This window comes from Rhamphochromis sp. 'chilingali' (genome assembly GCF_963969265.1).
Source record: "Rhamphochromis sp. 'chilingali' genome assembly, chromosome: 3".
NCBI lineage: Eukaryota > Metazoa > Chordata > Actinopteri > Cichliformes > Cichlidae > Rhamphochromis > Rhamphochromis sp. 'chilingali'.
The window spans coordinates 14,152,414-14,169,424 of record NC_137931.1 but is presented as its reverse complement, the minus strand read 5'-3'; the positions used below and the strand labels follow the sequence as shown (position 1 = coordinate 14,169,424).

General features: G+C 38.3%; 1 protein-coding gene across 1 annotated transcript; it reads left to right on the top strand.

The window, feature by feature from the left end:
* The first annotated feature begins 714 nt into the window (after positions 1-714).
* gpr137c (G protein-coupled receptor 137c) lies at positions 715-15,963 on the top strand. The gene is made up of 8 exons (XM_080878022.1): positions 715-1,679; positions 8,651-8,700; positions 9,001-9,108; positions 9,261-9,399; positions 10,076-10,225; positions 11,674-11,799; positions 11,891-12,015; positions 12,105-15,963. The coding sequence occupies exons 1-8, from the start codon at positions 1,305-1,307 to the stop codon at positions 12,385-12,387; spliced, it is 1,356 nt and encodes a 451-aa protein (XP_080734148.1). The 5' UTR covers positions 715-1,304; the 3' UTR covers positions 12,388-15,963.
* The last annotated feature ends 1,048 nt before the right edge of the window (positions 15,964-17,011 follow it).

Sequence of the window (17,011 nt, the reverse complement as noted above, 5' to 3'; positions counted from 1 at the left end):
GCACTTTATTAAAAAAAGAAAAGAAAAGGAGCTGTGGTCAAAGGAGCTTGCAAAGAAAAGCGTCTGGACTTCTTTAAGTTACTTGAAAACGTTTCACCTCTCATCCGAGAAGCTTCTTCAGTTCTAAGGTCAAATGGTGGAGAGTCCCAGATATAAACCTAGTGGGAGAATCCCCCCACAGAGGGACAAAAGGACCCCCTGATGATCCTCTAATCCCCTGAGCCAAGGTGTGAAACTGGGTGTGGGTCCCAATCAGCCAGAGTTTCGGGTTTTTGTCCCTCTGTGGGGGGTTACTTCCACTAGGTTTATATCTGGGACTCTCCACCATTTGACCTTAGAACTTTGCAAGCTCCTTTGACTACGATGACCTGGATGACTGAGAACCTTCACAGACAAAAGGAGCTGTGACTTCTTGAAAACAAAATAGAAAAACAATTACAGGCTGCTCTCTCTTTTTTTTAGTTAACGTAAAGCTAGCATGTGCGTTTATATTGAAACCACAGACGTTTTGGTGCCTCTGACTTTTTCCTTTACCCAACTTTCAGCCAACAGTATCTATCTGTTATCTATCTATCTGCTTGCGAGAGACACCCACTGGCATCCCTGAACCAAACACATTGTGGAAGGGTTTTGACTTGAGCAAATCACCAATCACACGCGCGCAGGGGGCGGAAACTTCCGCAGCTGACATCATCGTCACTCAATGAAGGAAGGAAGTTCTGGAGGTTGGGCGGCCTGATGAGCCAATGAAGCGGTGTTCTGATAATGTGGGTGTGCCACTGACGTTCACTTATGGGTGTTCGGAAAACAGCTACAACCTCCGGCTCAGGAATCAGATGTTTTCCAATAAAACAAGGCTGGTGAGGAGCCAAGATGGCGGCCTGCGAAGAGCCAGTTTCCCTGTTAATTGGGACCGAGGGGGCGGGTCTATATAACTGCATCACAGCTGATCTGGAGGTTCCCCCCCCTCAAGTTGTTTTTTTGCAGAGAGCAGCTTTGCAGAGAATCACAAGGGGACCTCTCTCTTGTTTTCTTTCTCCTCTGTCTTGTTATTTTAACCTGGCGCTTTAGAAAAAACTAAATACAGCCTTTTTTTTTTCGTTTTCAGACCCGTAGCGAATTTAAAGCACAGCGCAGTTCCACAATGCCACTTCTTTTCAGAATAAACTGCTTTTCTCGCAATTTTTCACCCGCACCCCCTCGTCTTTTTTGTCACCCACAGTGAATTTAGCCCAGGTCTGACCCACTTTGAAGTGTGTTCGCCTTCACTGCACCTCATGTGTTAGTGCGAGCCGCCGGCGGAGATGTTTTCGGCAGGAGAGGAGGTTCATTCCCAGTTGTTTACCTCACTGAAGGAGTCCTCCGGAGCTGCAGTCTCCCCAGCACTGGAGCTCAGTCTAACTGCCGTCTACACCGTCCTCTACTCCCTCCTGTTTGTTTTCGTCTACCTGCAGCTCTGGCTCATTTTGCACTACGGACACAAGCGTTTCAGCTATCAGAGCGTGTTTCTGTTTCTGTGCCTGCTGTGGGCAGCGCTGCGGACGACGCTCTTCTCTTTCTACTTTAAAAATGTGGTGCAGGCCAACCAGCTGCAGCCTCTGGCCTACTGGCTGCTCTACTGCTTCCCCGTCTGCCTGCAGTTCTTCACCCTCTGCCTGCTCAACCTCTACTTCACACAGGTAAGGGTGTGTGTGTGAGATGTACAGGGTTTGTATGAGATACCAGATTTCATTAAACTGCTGACACTGCAGTTTTCCCTTCTTTTGGCCCTAAATGCAAGCATAAGCACTTACAGTTGGTCAGGGATGCCTTTATCCACCTGTCTAGTGCAAATGTCAGTCACAGGGGACTGGAAAAACACATCATCAGTGAAGGATCCAGTGCTCTTAAGGTCTTGTGCTGCCAGTTTGAAAAGTTTTAATAACAGACTATATGGATGTTGCCACTATGATGTCACTAAATCCTGTCTTTGAAGGCTTGAGCTGAAGGACATTGGCATGCTAACTTTTTAAACCACATGTTACAAACACAGGGTGTATATGACCGAGACACTGAGAGGAACTGGACAGTCAAACGGTAGGTAGGCCCAACCTAAAGAGAGCCTTCTGTACTCTAAAGGGGAGCAAAATACATAAAATGAGCATTATGTTGGATTTTCTAAACTAGATATTAACACCGCAAACTCATCAAGCTACTATTAGGAGTAGCTTGAAGTTCTTTTCTGAACTGAGCGGTTGCTGTTATATTTTAGGCCTGCATATAGAACAAAATGACTGTTTGCACCAGAAATTAGTGAGGGTGGTCTCTACGCTTGGAAAAACCCAGAAACCATTCAAATGGTCATCAAAACAAGTCTTTATTGATATATTCTGAAGTGTCGAAACTGGTCATTGAGAGTACAGTGGAGGTCGTCAAATGTCGTCTCTATGGGGGGAAAGAGGTATAACTGTGCCGCAGGTTTAATAGGGTGATTGGACAGCCTAGAAAGAGATTGGGTTTGCCTAAAGACAGAGAGACTTACCAGGTGAACCAGAAAGCACAGATCACAAGACACACCTGTAGAAAGTAAGAGCTACATAGAGGGACAGGCACAAGGTTAATGGTATGTCAAAGGTTTTACAGATAATACATCTTCTGTGTGTCATGAATTCAGAGCTGCATGATAGTTTATCAGATTCAGTAGCTCAGTGTTTTCTTTGTATTTCAATAAACAAGTATCACGTGTTTCACATAGACATACTTGTACATTATGAATACTTTTTAGCGGACCATGCATCAAAGGTGTAGGCAGCAATTAATTCACCTTCAGAGATTCATTGAATGCACGATAAAACGTGCTGGACTCTTGATGTTTTATATTGCACTCATCTGCCACTTTATTAGGTGCACCTTACTAGTTCCAGTTTGAATCTTCTTTTGACATTCAGAACTGCCTTAATTCTTTGTGGCGTAGACTCAGCAAAGTGCTGAAAACATTTCTCAGATTGGCATGATTGCATCACAAAGTTGCTGAAGATTTTGTCTGCTGCAAAGTCATGAGATTCTCTTGTTCTACCGCATCTGAATGGTGCTCCATTGCACTGAGATCTGGTGACGAAGACACAAGTTTAAGAGTATTTCAGCTTTGTCACATAGTTGTCCTATTACAAAGCTTAAATCGTTGTTATTCTGGTGGAAGCAGACATCAGAAGATGCGGACGGTGTGGTCATAAAGGAATGGACATGGTCAGCAACAATACCCAAGTTGGTTGTAGCATTTTTAACAATGCTCCATTGGTATTATAGGGACTAAAGAGTGCCAAGAAAATATCCCCACATCATTAAAACCCCATCACCAGCATGAATCGTTGATACAAGGTAGGATTGAGCCACGTTTTCATGTTGTCTACATCAAATTCAGACCCTGTTATCTTAAAGTTGGGGTAAAGACTGGAGTGGCACTCGGTGTTTGTGCTGGAAAGTCCCAGCAGATCAGCAGCTTCTGAAATATTCAGACCAGCCTATATGGAAACCAAGAATCATGCAGCATTTAAAGTCACTTTCTTTCCCATTCTTGGATACATCCTCACGTTTACACTTTAGTACAAGGGTGGAGAACTCCAGACCTCAAGGGCCGGTGTCCTGCAGGTTTTAGATAGCACCCTGGATCAACACACCTGAATCAAACGACTAGTTCATTACCAGGTCTCTGGAGAACTTCAAGACATGTTCAGGAGGTCATTTCGCTATTTAGATCAGCTGTGTTGGATCAAGGACACATCCAAAACCTGCAGGACACCGGCCCTTGAGGCCTGGAGTTGGACACCCCTGCTTTAGTAGGTCGTCTCGATCGTCATGCACGCCTGTATGCAGTGAGTTGTTGCCATGTGACTGGCGGATGAGAGCAGGTATTCTTATTAAAGTGGCTAATTAGTGCGAAGTGGTCATTCTCAGATGTAAGAACATTTCTGATTGCGGAAACCTTACATGCGGAAAATACATGTTCTTGTATATTTGGTTTATTAAGCTTTCCTAATTGTTTTTGTTACTTTTGGAGAAACTAAGGCTTGCAGTTTTAGTTGTTATGCTAATAAGCCTAAACACACTTTATGCTGAGCTAAGCTAATCAGCTGCTAATTGTAATGTCATACTTGGCCAATACTATTACTGCTACTACTAAAAATAGTAATAGTGATATTCCATCAATACTTAATGGATGGATATAAAAGTGTCTTCAATCTTATTATTGAAATATTTGTCATAAAGTGACAGTATCAAAGCTATCAATTTGATATAGCCAGTTTTTCATTACGCGGTGTCTAAAATAGCAGGGGTTCCCTCTAAAAATGTATGCGCAGCTAAATAAATATGGCCAGTGTTATCAACATTGGCCTACATGTTCTGGGCGGACTGGTTTGAAGCAGTTTGGGTTGGTTTTGAAAGCTTTGCAAATAGACTCTGTTCATGTCCTGGGGTGACAGAAGGTGGATTGCATTTGCTTCTAACCTCCATTAGTGTTTCCTGTGCAGTAAGTGGATTGGACTCAAGAAAATGTCCCTGTTTGCTGTCACGGACGCAGTTGTTTAACACCTGCCCGTGCCAAATGCATCTACGCATGTTGGGATTGTCACATGACTGGCCAGCCCAGTGAACAAACATTTCCAGCTTGTGGTTTGACGTCTGGTCAGAAGCACCTCCACACTCTCGGCTGGTTCACTAATGTCTCATTTACATACAGGGAGAGTAAAAAGGAAGCCCATCCAACTGGCTAAGTGGAGGTTTGGTAATGAAACCAATGGTGTCCTATGACTGCTGATTAGTCATTGTTGCTTATGTGTAAATGCACACAAACTATGCTCCTTTTTAATATGAATAAAATTAGCTTTACATTTCCTTGTGTTGAAATAACAAAAATGAATCATGTCACATATAGTTTTGTTTTGCTTTGTTGTCACTATAGATTTAAATCTAAATTTAAATATACCCATGTTGGAATATCATGTGACAGGCCAGCCCAGTGAATGAACATTTCCAGGTCTGGCCAGATTTGAGTAATATATCTGAATCATATGTTCTTATAGTGTATACAGCTCAAACTGAAAGCTCTCTCTGCAGTAAACTATTGCAGGCTCAGTAATAGCAGAAAACACTTTTTGCTCACTTCTTCTGTTTGACCACCATTGTTATCTCTACGCCAGCGGTGGCTCAGCTGGCCTGCATGTAAGCAAAGTTACTCACAGCAATGAAGCATCAAAGAACTCAACTGTGCTTTGTAAAGAATTGAATAATTTTACAAACTTTCAGCTTTATTTGTCACTTTGCTTGTTACAAAAAATAAAACAGAGTTAGCTGGTAAGAATTGGAATTTGTGGGTTGCGATTGCTTATTGCTTGTTTTCTGCATTAAACTACCTTGTGACAATTTGCATGAATGGATATCAGAAATATGGCTTTGGTTAATATTAACTCCCAGACAAATATTGTCTTGTGTAAATGGGACAAAAGCCAAAAATGCTGGAAATCAATGGCAGACACTTACTCAGGGTTAACTGGAAGCGTCTTCACTAACCATGTGACAGTGACTCATAAAGGGTCATTTTGCTGACTATCAAAACCCACAAAACGATATCATTTACTGTAAAAACTGTTAAGAAAACTCCACACTTAAAAACATGAAACAAAATCTTATTGTTATTGAAAAATGACCAAACTGGTAAATGTCTTGTCAAAAATAATGAAATTTATTATTCTTTGAGTCCAGGTATGGACCTCTTAGGGTCGTGACAAATGCCCCAGGGCTACTGTAACATTTGTAATTGAAATATTTAGCATTTTATAGATTTAAAAACTTAAACCTGCTAATATATAAGATTCTTATGAAAATATGCAGCATAATAGGAGGAATTCAGATCATCTCGCCATTAAAATAAGGTCCAAATTAAGAATTCTGATCCAGTGATATGTTTATATCCCAGCATAGTGAATATTTTAACTTTAGGTATTTTAATGTTTTGATGCTAATACTTGTGTATTTCTACTTTTGCAGAGTCATTGCTTTTATTTAAGAGTCTAAATACTACTTCTCCATCTTGCAAGGCAGTTCTTAAACATAAAGCAGTATTTAAAAATGTGTGTTGTGTCGCTTTTCATGTTAGAACTCCTGTACGAGAGCACAGAGCTGCACGCGAGCCTAAAAATTGTACCCAGTATTTTCTATGCCGATAGACTGGCATTCATTTCTCAGCAAATACTCTGACTTAACTTGACTTCGTTTCTGAAAATGCATTAAAAAGAGCTTCATAGTATCATCACAGACCTTTAGATCTGCAGGGCTTTACTATTGAAACACATGACCGATTCTTTCAAACAGTATTGAATGATTTTTTTTTTTTTTTTCTCCACCTCACTGTTTAATGTTCACTTGCCTCTTTAGCTGAGGTCTGATATATTATCATGCAACTGCTGTGTGACATGCATGTGTGGAAATAGTCTTTCTGATGAGTTAGCTGTGACTCCTGGCATGTGATGTACTTCCCATTATTATACATTTTTTTTCTGCTTCCTACAAAAAGTGTAATGTAGTGATGAGTTTCCTATGCTGAGAGAAAACACAATAACAAATTGAACTATTCTCATTGTCTACTTATTAATAAAGACAAAGTATTGATAAGTGGACATTTTATATAGATGTTTTTTTTAATTTTTTAATTCCATAACATACATGCAGAAACATAGTGCACATAAAGTATACACCCTGGTAGTAATCTGTTGCCTTGATGCTTCATTTCTAGGTTACCAATTACCTCCTCCTGGCCTACATTCTCACACAAAAGGCTCACTGATAATGTGTGTACGTGTCCATGTGTGTGTTTAAACTCAGCGTTGACTTGGTCAGTGTCCTGTGTGTCCAGTGCAAATGTAACATATAGTAATGTCAGAAATGGATGATGATTTCATTTAACGTTGCTCAAAGGCAAATGTTGGCGTTTCCCTGTTTGTACCTCATAATCGCTGAATAAAGACTGTTTTGCTAAATATCTATGAAAAGGGACTCATTCCAAGGAGCGAGTGAACTTGATCAGTGGATGTCTGTGTTCCAGCTTTTGTACCTTTAAGCTGGACTTGGGCACAGGTTAATGTTTTTTAGGCAGCTACTGATAAGATGTTGGCAACAAGGTGGCTGAGAGTCAATAGCTTGTGTAGTGCAGGTCTCAGCAGTTTATTAGCTCGTTTTTGTGCTGTGTGCAGCAGTTAGCATAGTATAGCATAGCATTGCATAGCAGCTAACATCATTTTATTTCATTTTTAGCTGTTTTACTGTTTAAAGAATATTCCAAATTTTTATGATGTTACAAAAATATGATTGTCACAGGTGAAGTATTTTAACGGGTTCCTATGTTTAAAAATTATCTAAAATTAGCTTATAAAATTAGCCAGAGCTGTAAAAGTCAAAGACATGTAGGGGTGGGGGGCTCTTTAACTTTCTGTTGTTGTAGAGAGTAATCGACTCAAGTTAAGCTGGGGCTGGGTCATACTGTCATGCAGTACCAATTTGAACCATAAGAGTTAAACAGGCTAATAATTGGGAGCACATTATGTGCACTGGTGGCACATAAATGTAGGTAGAGAACAAAGAAATATCAAAAGTTAGAAGAAAAACGGCACACATCACCCTTAGTGGTGAAAATGTTATTAACCCGTGCACACTGTAACTGAAAAAAATACCTTTAAAGACCAACCTGAAGAACTTGTCTATGTTTTGTGTTGCTACTCTCTAAATTATATGATCAGTGTGTTCTGTTGTGTCAATGGGGGGGAAAGATGGCTATAGACATATTTTTCATTTACTCATCTGCATACAGCAGAGCAGTTAGTAGTTGTTATTAGCATTTAGTTTCTGGCTAACATCTAGTTTGCCTTTACAATGTGAATGTTGCAATTTGATAATATTTAAAGCAACATGACAGTCTTGCCAACCAGTAGAGGTTTTGCAAGTGCAGCTGTACTGGCTCTGCTTGTGTCAGAGAACAGTTTTATTGCTCCATAGGGACAGTCTGTGATAATCAGTGAGTCATAAAATGCCCAAACATACAGAAATGTAATTTCTAAAATCAACAATATATAAAAGAAAAGCACACAATGTGATCCTGTCTAACCTTCAGCTAGAAAGTCCAAATTATGTCTTACTAGAAAAGCTAACAGTGCATGGATTAAAAGACTTGCCATATGTCCATATATCTGTTAGTGGTTTCTGTGGAAGTAACATCTTTGCCCCTATGATGTTTTTCTTTATCTTTGGCTCAGCCAAAAGGTGTCACTATAACTGCTCTAAACTCGGTTTTAGACAGATTACCTTTTTCTTGGCTCTATATAATATAATTGACAGTGGGTATCCCTAATATGGCTGGGTCAGGCATAGATGTCTAGCTGTGAACACTGAAGCCCCACCTACCTGTTGTTTAAATCATTTATTTGCGATCATTGGGGCAGCCAATGAGAAGAAAGTCAGCTTGAGGGGCTAAACTGAGACATGGGCTGAACTGAGGGGGCTACAGCATGCAAAGCTATTATACTAAATGCCAATGATAACAGTATGGACTGGAAGTACACTGTTAATGTACAGTATCTGCCCTATAATTGTAATAAAAGTGATATCATTGTCTCTTTCTCAGGTGATGTTTAAAGCTAAAGCCAAGTATTCACCAGAGCTCACAAAGTACAAGTAAGTCTCTTTTTAATCTGTAATATTTGTGTTTTTAAGTAAACTGCATTTAGTTATGCAGTATTCCCTTTAACCTTGATTATTTAAGACAGAATTCAGAATAAGTCATAAGATCCTTCTTCTGCTTATGGCTAGAGTCTCTCTTTTGTCTTTCTTATTCTTTATACAAACACACACGTGCGCGCGCGCAGATGGATTGCAGCTTCAACACTATGAATATTAATAAGTTGTGTGTGAATAACGTCACATTTTTGGCCATCCTTTTACTGCCTGTCTGTATTTGTCTGTTTCCCTCTCCAGGGTTCCCCTACGTTTGTTCTTCCTGTGTCTCAGTATATTTTTCCTGGTGGTGAATTTGACTTGTGCACTGTTAGTGCAAGGAGCTCTTGAACACTCTGAATCCCCGAGGTACACAAAAACCTTTAATCAAAACAAAACAGTCAATTGAATGTTTTCTACTTACTTGAAAATAACGGAGAAAACATTCATTCATAGCACAGTTTTAATTCTGAATTTTATCCCAGTATTTAAAGACATTAGCATAACCTCTGTGTTTCCAGTGATGGGAGTGTCAGACATGCAGTCTTGGCCCGGGTCCTGATCAACGACAGTCTGTTTGTGCTGTGTGCCATATCTCTGGCTGTGTGCATCTTCAAGATCGCCAAGATGTCATCTGCCAACGTTTATCTCGAGTCAAAGGTAGAAGGGGAAAAAAAGAAAAGAAAAAAGCATGAATTGTTCAGCTGCTTTTTCTTTAGATACACTGATATTACTTTCTTCTAATCAATAAATACAGTTAATACTCAACAATGTGAGATATTAGGAATTAATAATTTTGATGCTGATCATTCAGTGTCTTCAGATCATCCACTTTCCAACAGCACTGTTTGGGAAGTGAAGAAAACTGTAACCTGCATATTTTCGTCCCATCTGCAGGAGTCTGCCATTGTTTTTATGATATAAACTGTCTTTATAACGTAAAAAAACAATTTATCAGGGGAAAAAAAATATGATCAGCTATTCTGCAAACAGCCACATGGGGGCGATTGAGATATTTTATCCTCCTTTCCCAAAAGTCCCAAAATTTGAAATTATTTTACACTACCAAAGTATAAAAACTATAAAGTAACCTTTACACAGGGAATAGTGAATGAATGAACAAGGTGCTTCTCTGGACACAACCTTAGAAATCCAATGAGAAAATATCATATCTCTCCTATAGTTCAATCTTTGGCTGTAGTCAGACATTTCTGTCACGCTAAAGCATCTGTTGTACTGGTGGATCACATCGGTGGCCCACATCTGACAATACATTACAGGAAAGCTGGCCGGCTGATGCGTGAGCTTGTAATAAGTGCAGAAATTCTTCCTTTAGGGTACATCCGTGTGCCAAGCGACAGCCATCGGTGCCATGGTGATTCTCCTCTTCATGTCCAGAGCCTGTTATAATCTGGTGGTGGTGGCCCTGACCCCACAGGACCGATTCAGTCCCTTTAATTATGGCTGGTACAGTGTTTCTGATCAGGTACTGTATCATGTGTGTTAAGTTATAGATATAGTGTGTGTGTGTGTGTGTGTGTGTGTGTGTGTGTGTGTGTGTGTGTGTGTGTGTGTGGACAGTCCATCTAAGGAGATTTGGTAAGATGATACTTAATGGGGTAAAGGGCTTTGTTTGCTATAAATAACTATGTGTCTGTGTGAACTGACCTACATCTGAGTTCAGGCTTTGAGATGGACAGAGCTTTTTAAATCATTCCATTGTGTATTTTGTGGGCAGGTACTGCACACGACAAACAGTAACAGATCTCTAACAGGAGTGTAATCTGATATTATTTCCTTAATCTGGCAGTCTAATATTCTTCTATCCCTTTGTGTAGCGTCTGAGCACTTTCAGTTTACATCACGAGAAGATATACGCATACACATAACAGACAACAATTGTGTGAATATTATTATTATTATTATTATTATTATTATTATTATTATTATTATTATTAATGATAATATGTATTATTTGGTATTTCTGTCTATGAAGATTATTTGCCACTAAATTACTAGCCAAACTATTCGATAAGTGTGTACTAAGTATAGCCCACCTGATATAAACCAATCCAGTACTTGTTTCAGCTTGTTTTCTCCTTAGTTTTAAACATGTGCATTGCTGTCAATGATGATCAAGGTTGCCCTCTGGTGGATACAGCATGGAACATCAACAGTCAAAACATGGTTGAAGGGTTTTGGTTTGGATTGGGGGGTTTTGTGGTGGTGGTTCACCTCCTTTTTGTTTTTGTTTTTTTTAATATTATAAATGCTGATAATGATAGATTAGCATGCACCTAATCTTGGCCGACAATATCATCCCATATTGGGTGCTAGAGGCTTTGCATGATTCATGAGTGATATTTGTCTGACAGAAATATGCTGTTTTAACCTCTCTTTAAGTTCCATGAGACCCCACCCATCTGTTCTAATATTACGTAAACAAGGAATTTTTTTTTAAACGTATGTTTATGAGATAATTAATAAAATTAAAACCTACTATTTTAGCTTGAGCTAGGAATTGATTAGCTTAGCTTAGCATACAAACTGAAAGGAATAGAAACTTGAGGTTTGGTAATTTAGTAAATATTTTTAACTGTTTCTTTTGGAGTTTTTTTGTCTACAAAAAAGGTACATGTGTAAATTTGTAGGTAGTTGGAAGCCATATTTTTAAATATATAAAGGCTAGCAGTTTCTCCGTGCTCCCAGTATTTAGGCTAAGCTGCGATAATTGCTACATGGCGCTAGCTACAAACTGGAACTTTGATATCAGAGTGGTATCCATCGCTTCTCAGCCTTCTTTATTATTTCAATATTTTAAGTTTTTTTTTTTTTTTTAAATTATTATTTTTAATTTTTTTTTCAGTTATTTGCTGCCTTCAATATGTTATAGGTCAAAGAAAATATCTGTAATACAGCGTGTTCTTGTTAAAGGCTGACGTACAGGAGATCAGCGGTGAAGCCTACATTGTGTTTGGGATCATTCTGTTCTTCTGGGAGTTGCTGCCTACCAGCTTAGTGGTGGTTTTCTTTAGAGTCCAGAGACCCAACCAAAACCTGGTAAACTAAGAAGTTAAAAATACTGTCTCATGTGAACTTTTTCAAAAGTTGTAAATTTGAGACAAAACTTAAATATGTCTGCATCTCTCAGGCTCCAGGAGGCATGATCAACAGCCATAGTTTCAGCTCCAGGGCTTATTTCTTTGACAATCCCCGGCGGTACGACAGCGATGACGACCTGTCCAGAAGCATCAATAACAGGACTGATCGGGCCAGGTGGGTATGAACATTTGAAGTTAAAAGTCACCATTTTTAAATCATGTTAAGCTCGTCGTTTAAAAAAATGTGTTCTCTCCCATCCTCAGTCTCCTGTCCACCACACCCCAACCAGGAGCATCTAGTTGGTATGGCTCCATCCAATGTAATGCACCTTTAGCAGCAGGGGTGTCATCTGCCCAGCAGCCACCATCTTCCACTGCGCCGCTCCTTTTTGCCTATGGAAACATCCAGAGTCACCATCACCACCATCACAACTACTACTCCACCCCCCAGAACAACTACCACCATCACCATCACAGTAACTATTATTCTACGCCACAGAATTATCACTGCGGATCACAGACATATTTCACCACCCCACAGAATTAAGCTGGAGTGGTCATAAAGATAAAAAAAAGAAAAAGGGGGGGGAAGAAAGAAGAGGGACTAATTACTTAAAATGTTTTGTTTTTTCCTTGTCTGCATTCTGCTTAACAAACAGTGTCATAGCTTGTACTTGTACAATTTTTTTTCTCTGGACCAAATTGTGCATCATAATTGGTTTGCCAAATAATTTTGGAGAAATGTGGGGGTATAAGGTTGGCACACCATGACTACTTGCTTTTTGAAAGCCATCTTTAAACAGAAACCATGGAACAATTTGCAGCACTAGTGGCTAATATGCCTACAAATGAAGATGCTTTTTTGCTGTTTAATATTTTGGTCAATAACTTCTTGAGATTGGAACCAATCATCGACTGGGAAAAATCATCACCCTTTCCTGGTCAATTCCACTCAGACACTATTTATTTTGACATATATACGATAATCAAGCAGGTATGTAAGCTAAAGTGGCTAATCATGAATCTGCAACAGTATGACAGTGACGAGTTTGGGACGTCTTGTCAAATTGTTTGGATCATGTGACGGTTTTTGCAATAGAATTGTAAAAATGCAATTATTTTAATTGGCAGTAGGCTAAGTTGGGAAAGGGCACAGCACTGCAGGTGGGCTTTTTCAAAAGAAGAACCAATTCAGTATGCAGTTATCGCACATTAACACCTCTTTGCACTTTTCTGAAAGTGAAATATTTCTTAAGCGTTATTAAATAAATGGCTACGCAAACACAAGAGTCATCAGCTGTAGCCATAGCTAAAACCTTTTGACAAGCTAGCTGCAGGAGAGAATGGTGTGGCTAGCAGCTAACAAGGAAAAAATATTTTGTGTGCCTGCCACTGTGTACTGATGTAGTTACATTTAAAAAAAAAAAAAAAAAAAAAAAGATGAAGCTAATAAAAAGTTTAATTATCATTCCTTGTTTTATTTGCCACGCAGATGGTTCACCTGAATGCAAAAACAGCCTAATCAAATTAAACTGGCCAGTGCTATTTGGCTAATGGACTATGAACAGAAACCAGAAATCTTGTAAGCCTACACATTCCTACATATGCATACTTTTTTTTTTTTTTTTTTTTTTTTTTTTTTTTTGGACAGATTTGTTCCCACAATTGAGATCTGGGAATGGTTTTTCACAATCCTCTTATGCTATAGAGAATGTTCTTGGGAAAGTTCAAACCTTTGTCATAATACCATTATAAGCTAGGCCATTAAAATCTAACCCTTTAAACATAGGAGTATCTCTTCACTATGAAAACTAAATTATGTACTTTTGCAAAAGACATTTCAAGATGTTTATCACTCTTAAGATCTAGTTTTGACAGGAATTAGCGTTTGCTAATTTGCCAGTGACTGTTGATTCAGCGAGTGCTAGGTTATACAGAGTGCTGACACTTTTGTTAATCTGTTTAGCAAGAAAATTAGCAGAGACCAAGAAAATGCAAGAAGCTAATGATTCCTTAGCTTCATGTGTTTTCATAACCAATTCCTTGACCAAACAGATTGGTAGGAATCTGTTTTTAAAGGCAAATTTATTACTTTTGTTAAAATGTTTCTGTTAAATTGTACCACACAAACAGAAAGGTGTACAAAAACTATCAAAAACCTTGCTACTTTAAGCTGCTGAACCACTTCTTTACTGGCACGTAATGTTGGTTGGGTCAAATAAGTTTACAGTTTTCAAAACTTGCAAAATACTGTTACATTTAAAGGTACTTTTTGTCATTACCCTCTGAAAAGTTAAATCAGCACTTTCACCACCAGGAGGCAGCATTTTAACAACAGGTGTACTGAATTAGGTTCACATTTCTGTTTAGCCACACCCTTGTGTCCTCAAGAGGCATCTAGATTGCCATTAAAACGAATGCATACTTAATGACTTGCCTGATTGACTCAGAGCGCCCTCTTGTGTTTGACATTGGTATTACAAAAATATGGGCTAGTTCAACTTGGCTGATATTACTTCAACACAAGTCACATATGTTGTGGACATGAAGTCATAGATTGATTCTTTAACTTGTAATAGGCACTTTTTTTTTTTTTTTTTTTTTTTTCTTTTTTTTTTAAAAGAGTTATGTCCAGGAAAAAAAAACCAAAACAGTCAGATTTATATGTAGCAGCTGTATGGGTATCAATCTCAACAGAATCAGCCCGGTTGAGGAAGACTGTTTAACAGATTATTGCCCGAGCCAGACTTCAACAAAATCTGCTTGGCTTCTAGAGAATGCCGATGTTGATGAAACTGCTGATTTTGGATACAAATTTTAACAGCTACATCCAGGCAACCTTGGACAAAATCATACAATGAAAATTTGTGAAAATGTAAGACTGGAGCAAAAATTCTATCACATATTCTTATGTGAGAAGAAGAATTAAAATATATCATAGCTTCATCTCAATCACAATCTCACATCATACATAGGAGATTATATCATCAATATGTGGCCTACATCCAGTATTGGACTATAACTTGGCCCTTACTGTTCGTTTGGAAGGGAAAGGTTCGGTGAAACGTGACCAAAAACTTTTATGGTACCTAATTCTTTGCGAGTTGTGAGGCGACGATTTGCACTTAGAAAAGAAGTTCACCTTCAATTTAAAAAAAAAAAAAAAAAAAAAAAAAAAAAACCTTTTCAGGGCCTGAATGTAGGTTTTTCTTCTCAAACCTTGTATTTTCTTCAGTAATCATCTTTATTCTGTATTTTACCATTTATCCTTTTGGAAAGGAAAATATCAATGTGCCATCACGTCATCATATCTAATAGTTTCATTCCTTAAGGAAAATATTTTTGCACAAAAGAAAAGGTTGAATGATGTTGTTAATTGTGTCTGGCTATGTAATTTCTAATTGGTGTGTGAAGTAATTTGAGTCTGTGTGTTATGCTTTTCTACATTACTGTTTATTCTACATTAATTTTTACTGTCTAACAGATTATGCAGTTAATTTTTTTTGCCCCATTGTTCTTCATAATGTTTCAAATGTTCCAAATCTCATAACAGACTGCAGCCTGTAAGCTTCACTTTTAATGGAACCTTTTTGCTTTATGACCTGGCTCACAAATCAGAATCCCTCAATCTCTTCTGACTGAAAGAAAAAATGTTTCCACATGGTTTTGGAACACTTCAACAGACTTGTAAATGACCATGCAAACTTCATACCACCAAAAGGGGGAGTGGAAGCAAGAAAGTGTCTGTTTGGTTCACTTTTGTGGAACAAATTAGCAATAAAATCGTTTCAATTGCATTTCATGCTTTCATCACTTCTTCAGCAGGTTATACTGGATATTCTGAAACACAGTGAAAGAAATGAAGTTCTCATTTTTCTTTTTGGCCCAGCTGCAGTGGAGAATGCATGTTTCTGAAACGGTGCACAACAACTCAGTTTCCTATTTTCGTTTGAAGCTAGTAATACTTGTGTAAAAATGGTGTTTGCTCTTCCTGCTACAAAAAAGCAGTGATAACTGTTTCATGTTATGAATTGTTTCATCTGTGGCCATAATGAATGTAACCTACTGTGCAAGAGATCACTAATGATGTATGCAAGAAAAACACTACCATGTTTGAATAAAGGCCTACTGCACTGTTTTTAAGATGGAAATCGTTCATGTATAGAAGGTCCTCATTATGTTTGCTAACATGGATCTGACCAGTTCTGACTTCGCCTACGAGTACACACAGCAGAATTGACCAGCTAACAAGATTATGGAAATGATCCGAACTGAAAGTGAGATGTTAGCTATTCCTCAGAGAGCTGCAAGATGTAGCACCAGAAAACATAACAGCTTTGATTTCTGATTAGATTTAAGTCTCATTTTCCCTGGAATATGTAATTTCTTTTCATGTTGTGCACACAAAAAATAACAGCACATTTTGGCTCATTTAGCAAATGTCCATTCTTTTATTTATTTATTTTTAAACTGATTTGTGATAACTGCAAAATGCAAGTTCAAAGTACACATCCTCGTGGCTTAGACTTAAATTTGGTTCCTGAATTTACTTATGCAAAACAGACTGCAATATAACATGGACATAGCCAGTGTTACATCACCTATTGGTTACTGAAGTCTCGTTGTTTAACCCAGTGTATTTTCACTCAGCTGCCTTAACCTCCTAAGACCCGAACTCTTCCACGGTATGCATTTTTAATTTCTCTTTGATATTTGGGCATATTGGGGCCCAATGAATGTAAAAACAAAGAATTACCAGATTTTTTTTTTTATTACCTTATTTTTGTTTTTAAGAAAAATAAGAGCCACACATGAGGATATTCGTTTAAAATTTTGATAGAACAGTAGCAGTATAATGTCCTCGTAAGTGGCTATCAGGCCCTTGTAGAGCAAAATTTTGTATTTTGGTCTAAATAACCCAAAATGTGATGTCCACATATGTGGACGCCAGGTCCTAGGAGGTTAAAACTGTTTTTTTCAAATACTTTACTATGAATAACGTTTTTTAAATGAACTTAAACTTGTTTTTCAGTAGACTTTTATACCACTTGGTTTTCTACCTGAAAAAAACAATTTAACCTATTTTAGCCCATTTAACAGAAAAACATTTTTACTCATTGATTAGTGTGTAATTATGTCTCCCAACAAACTAACGCATTCTCATAAACTTA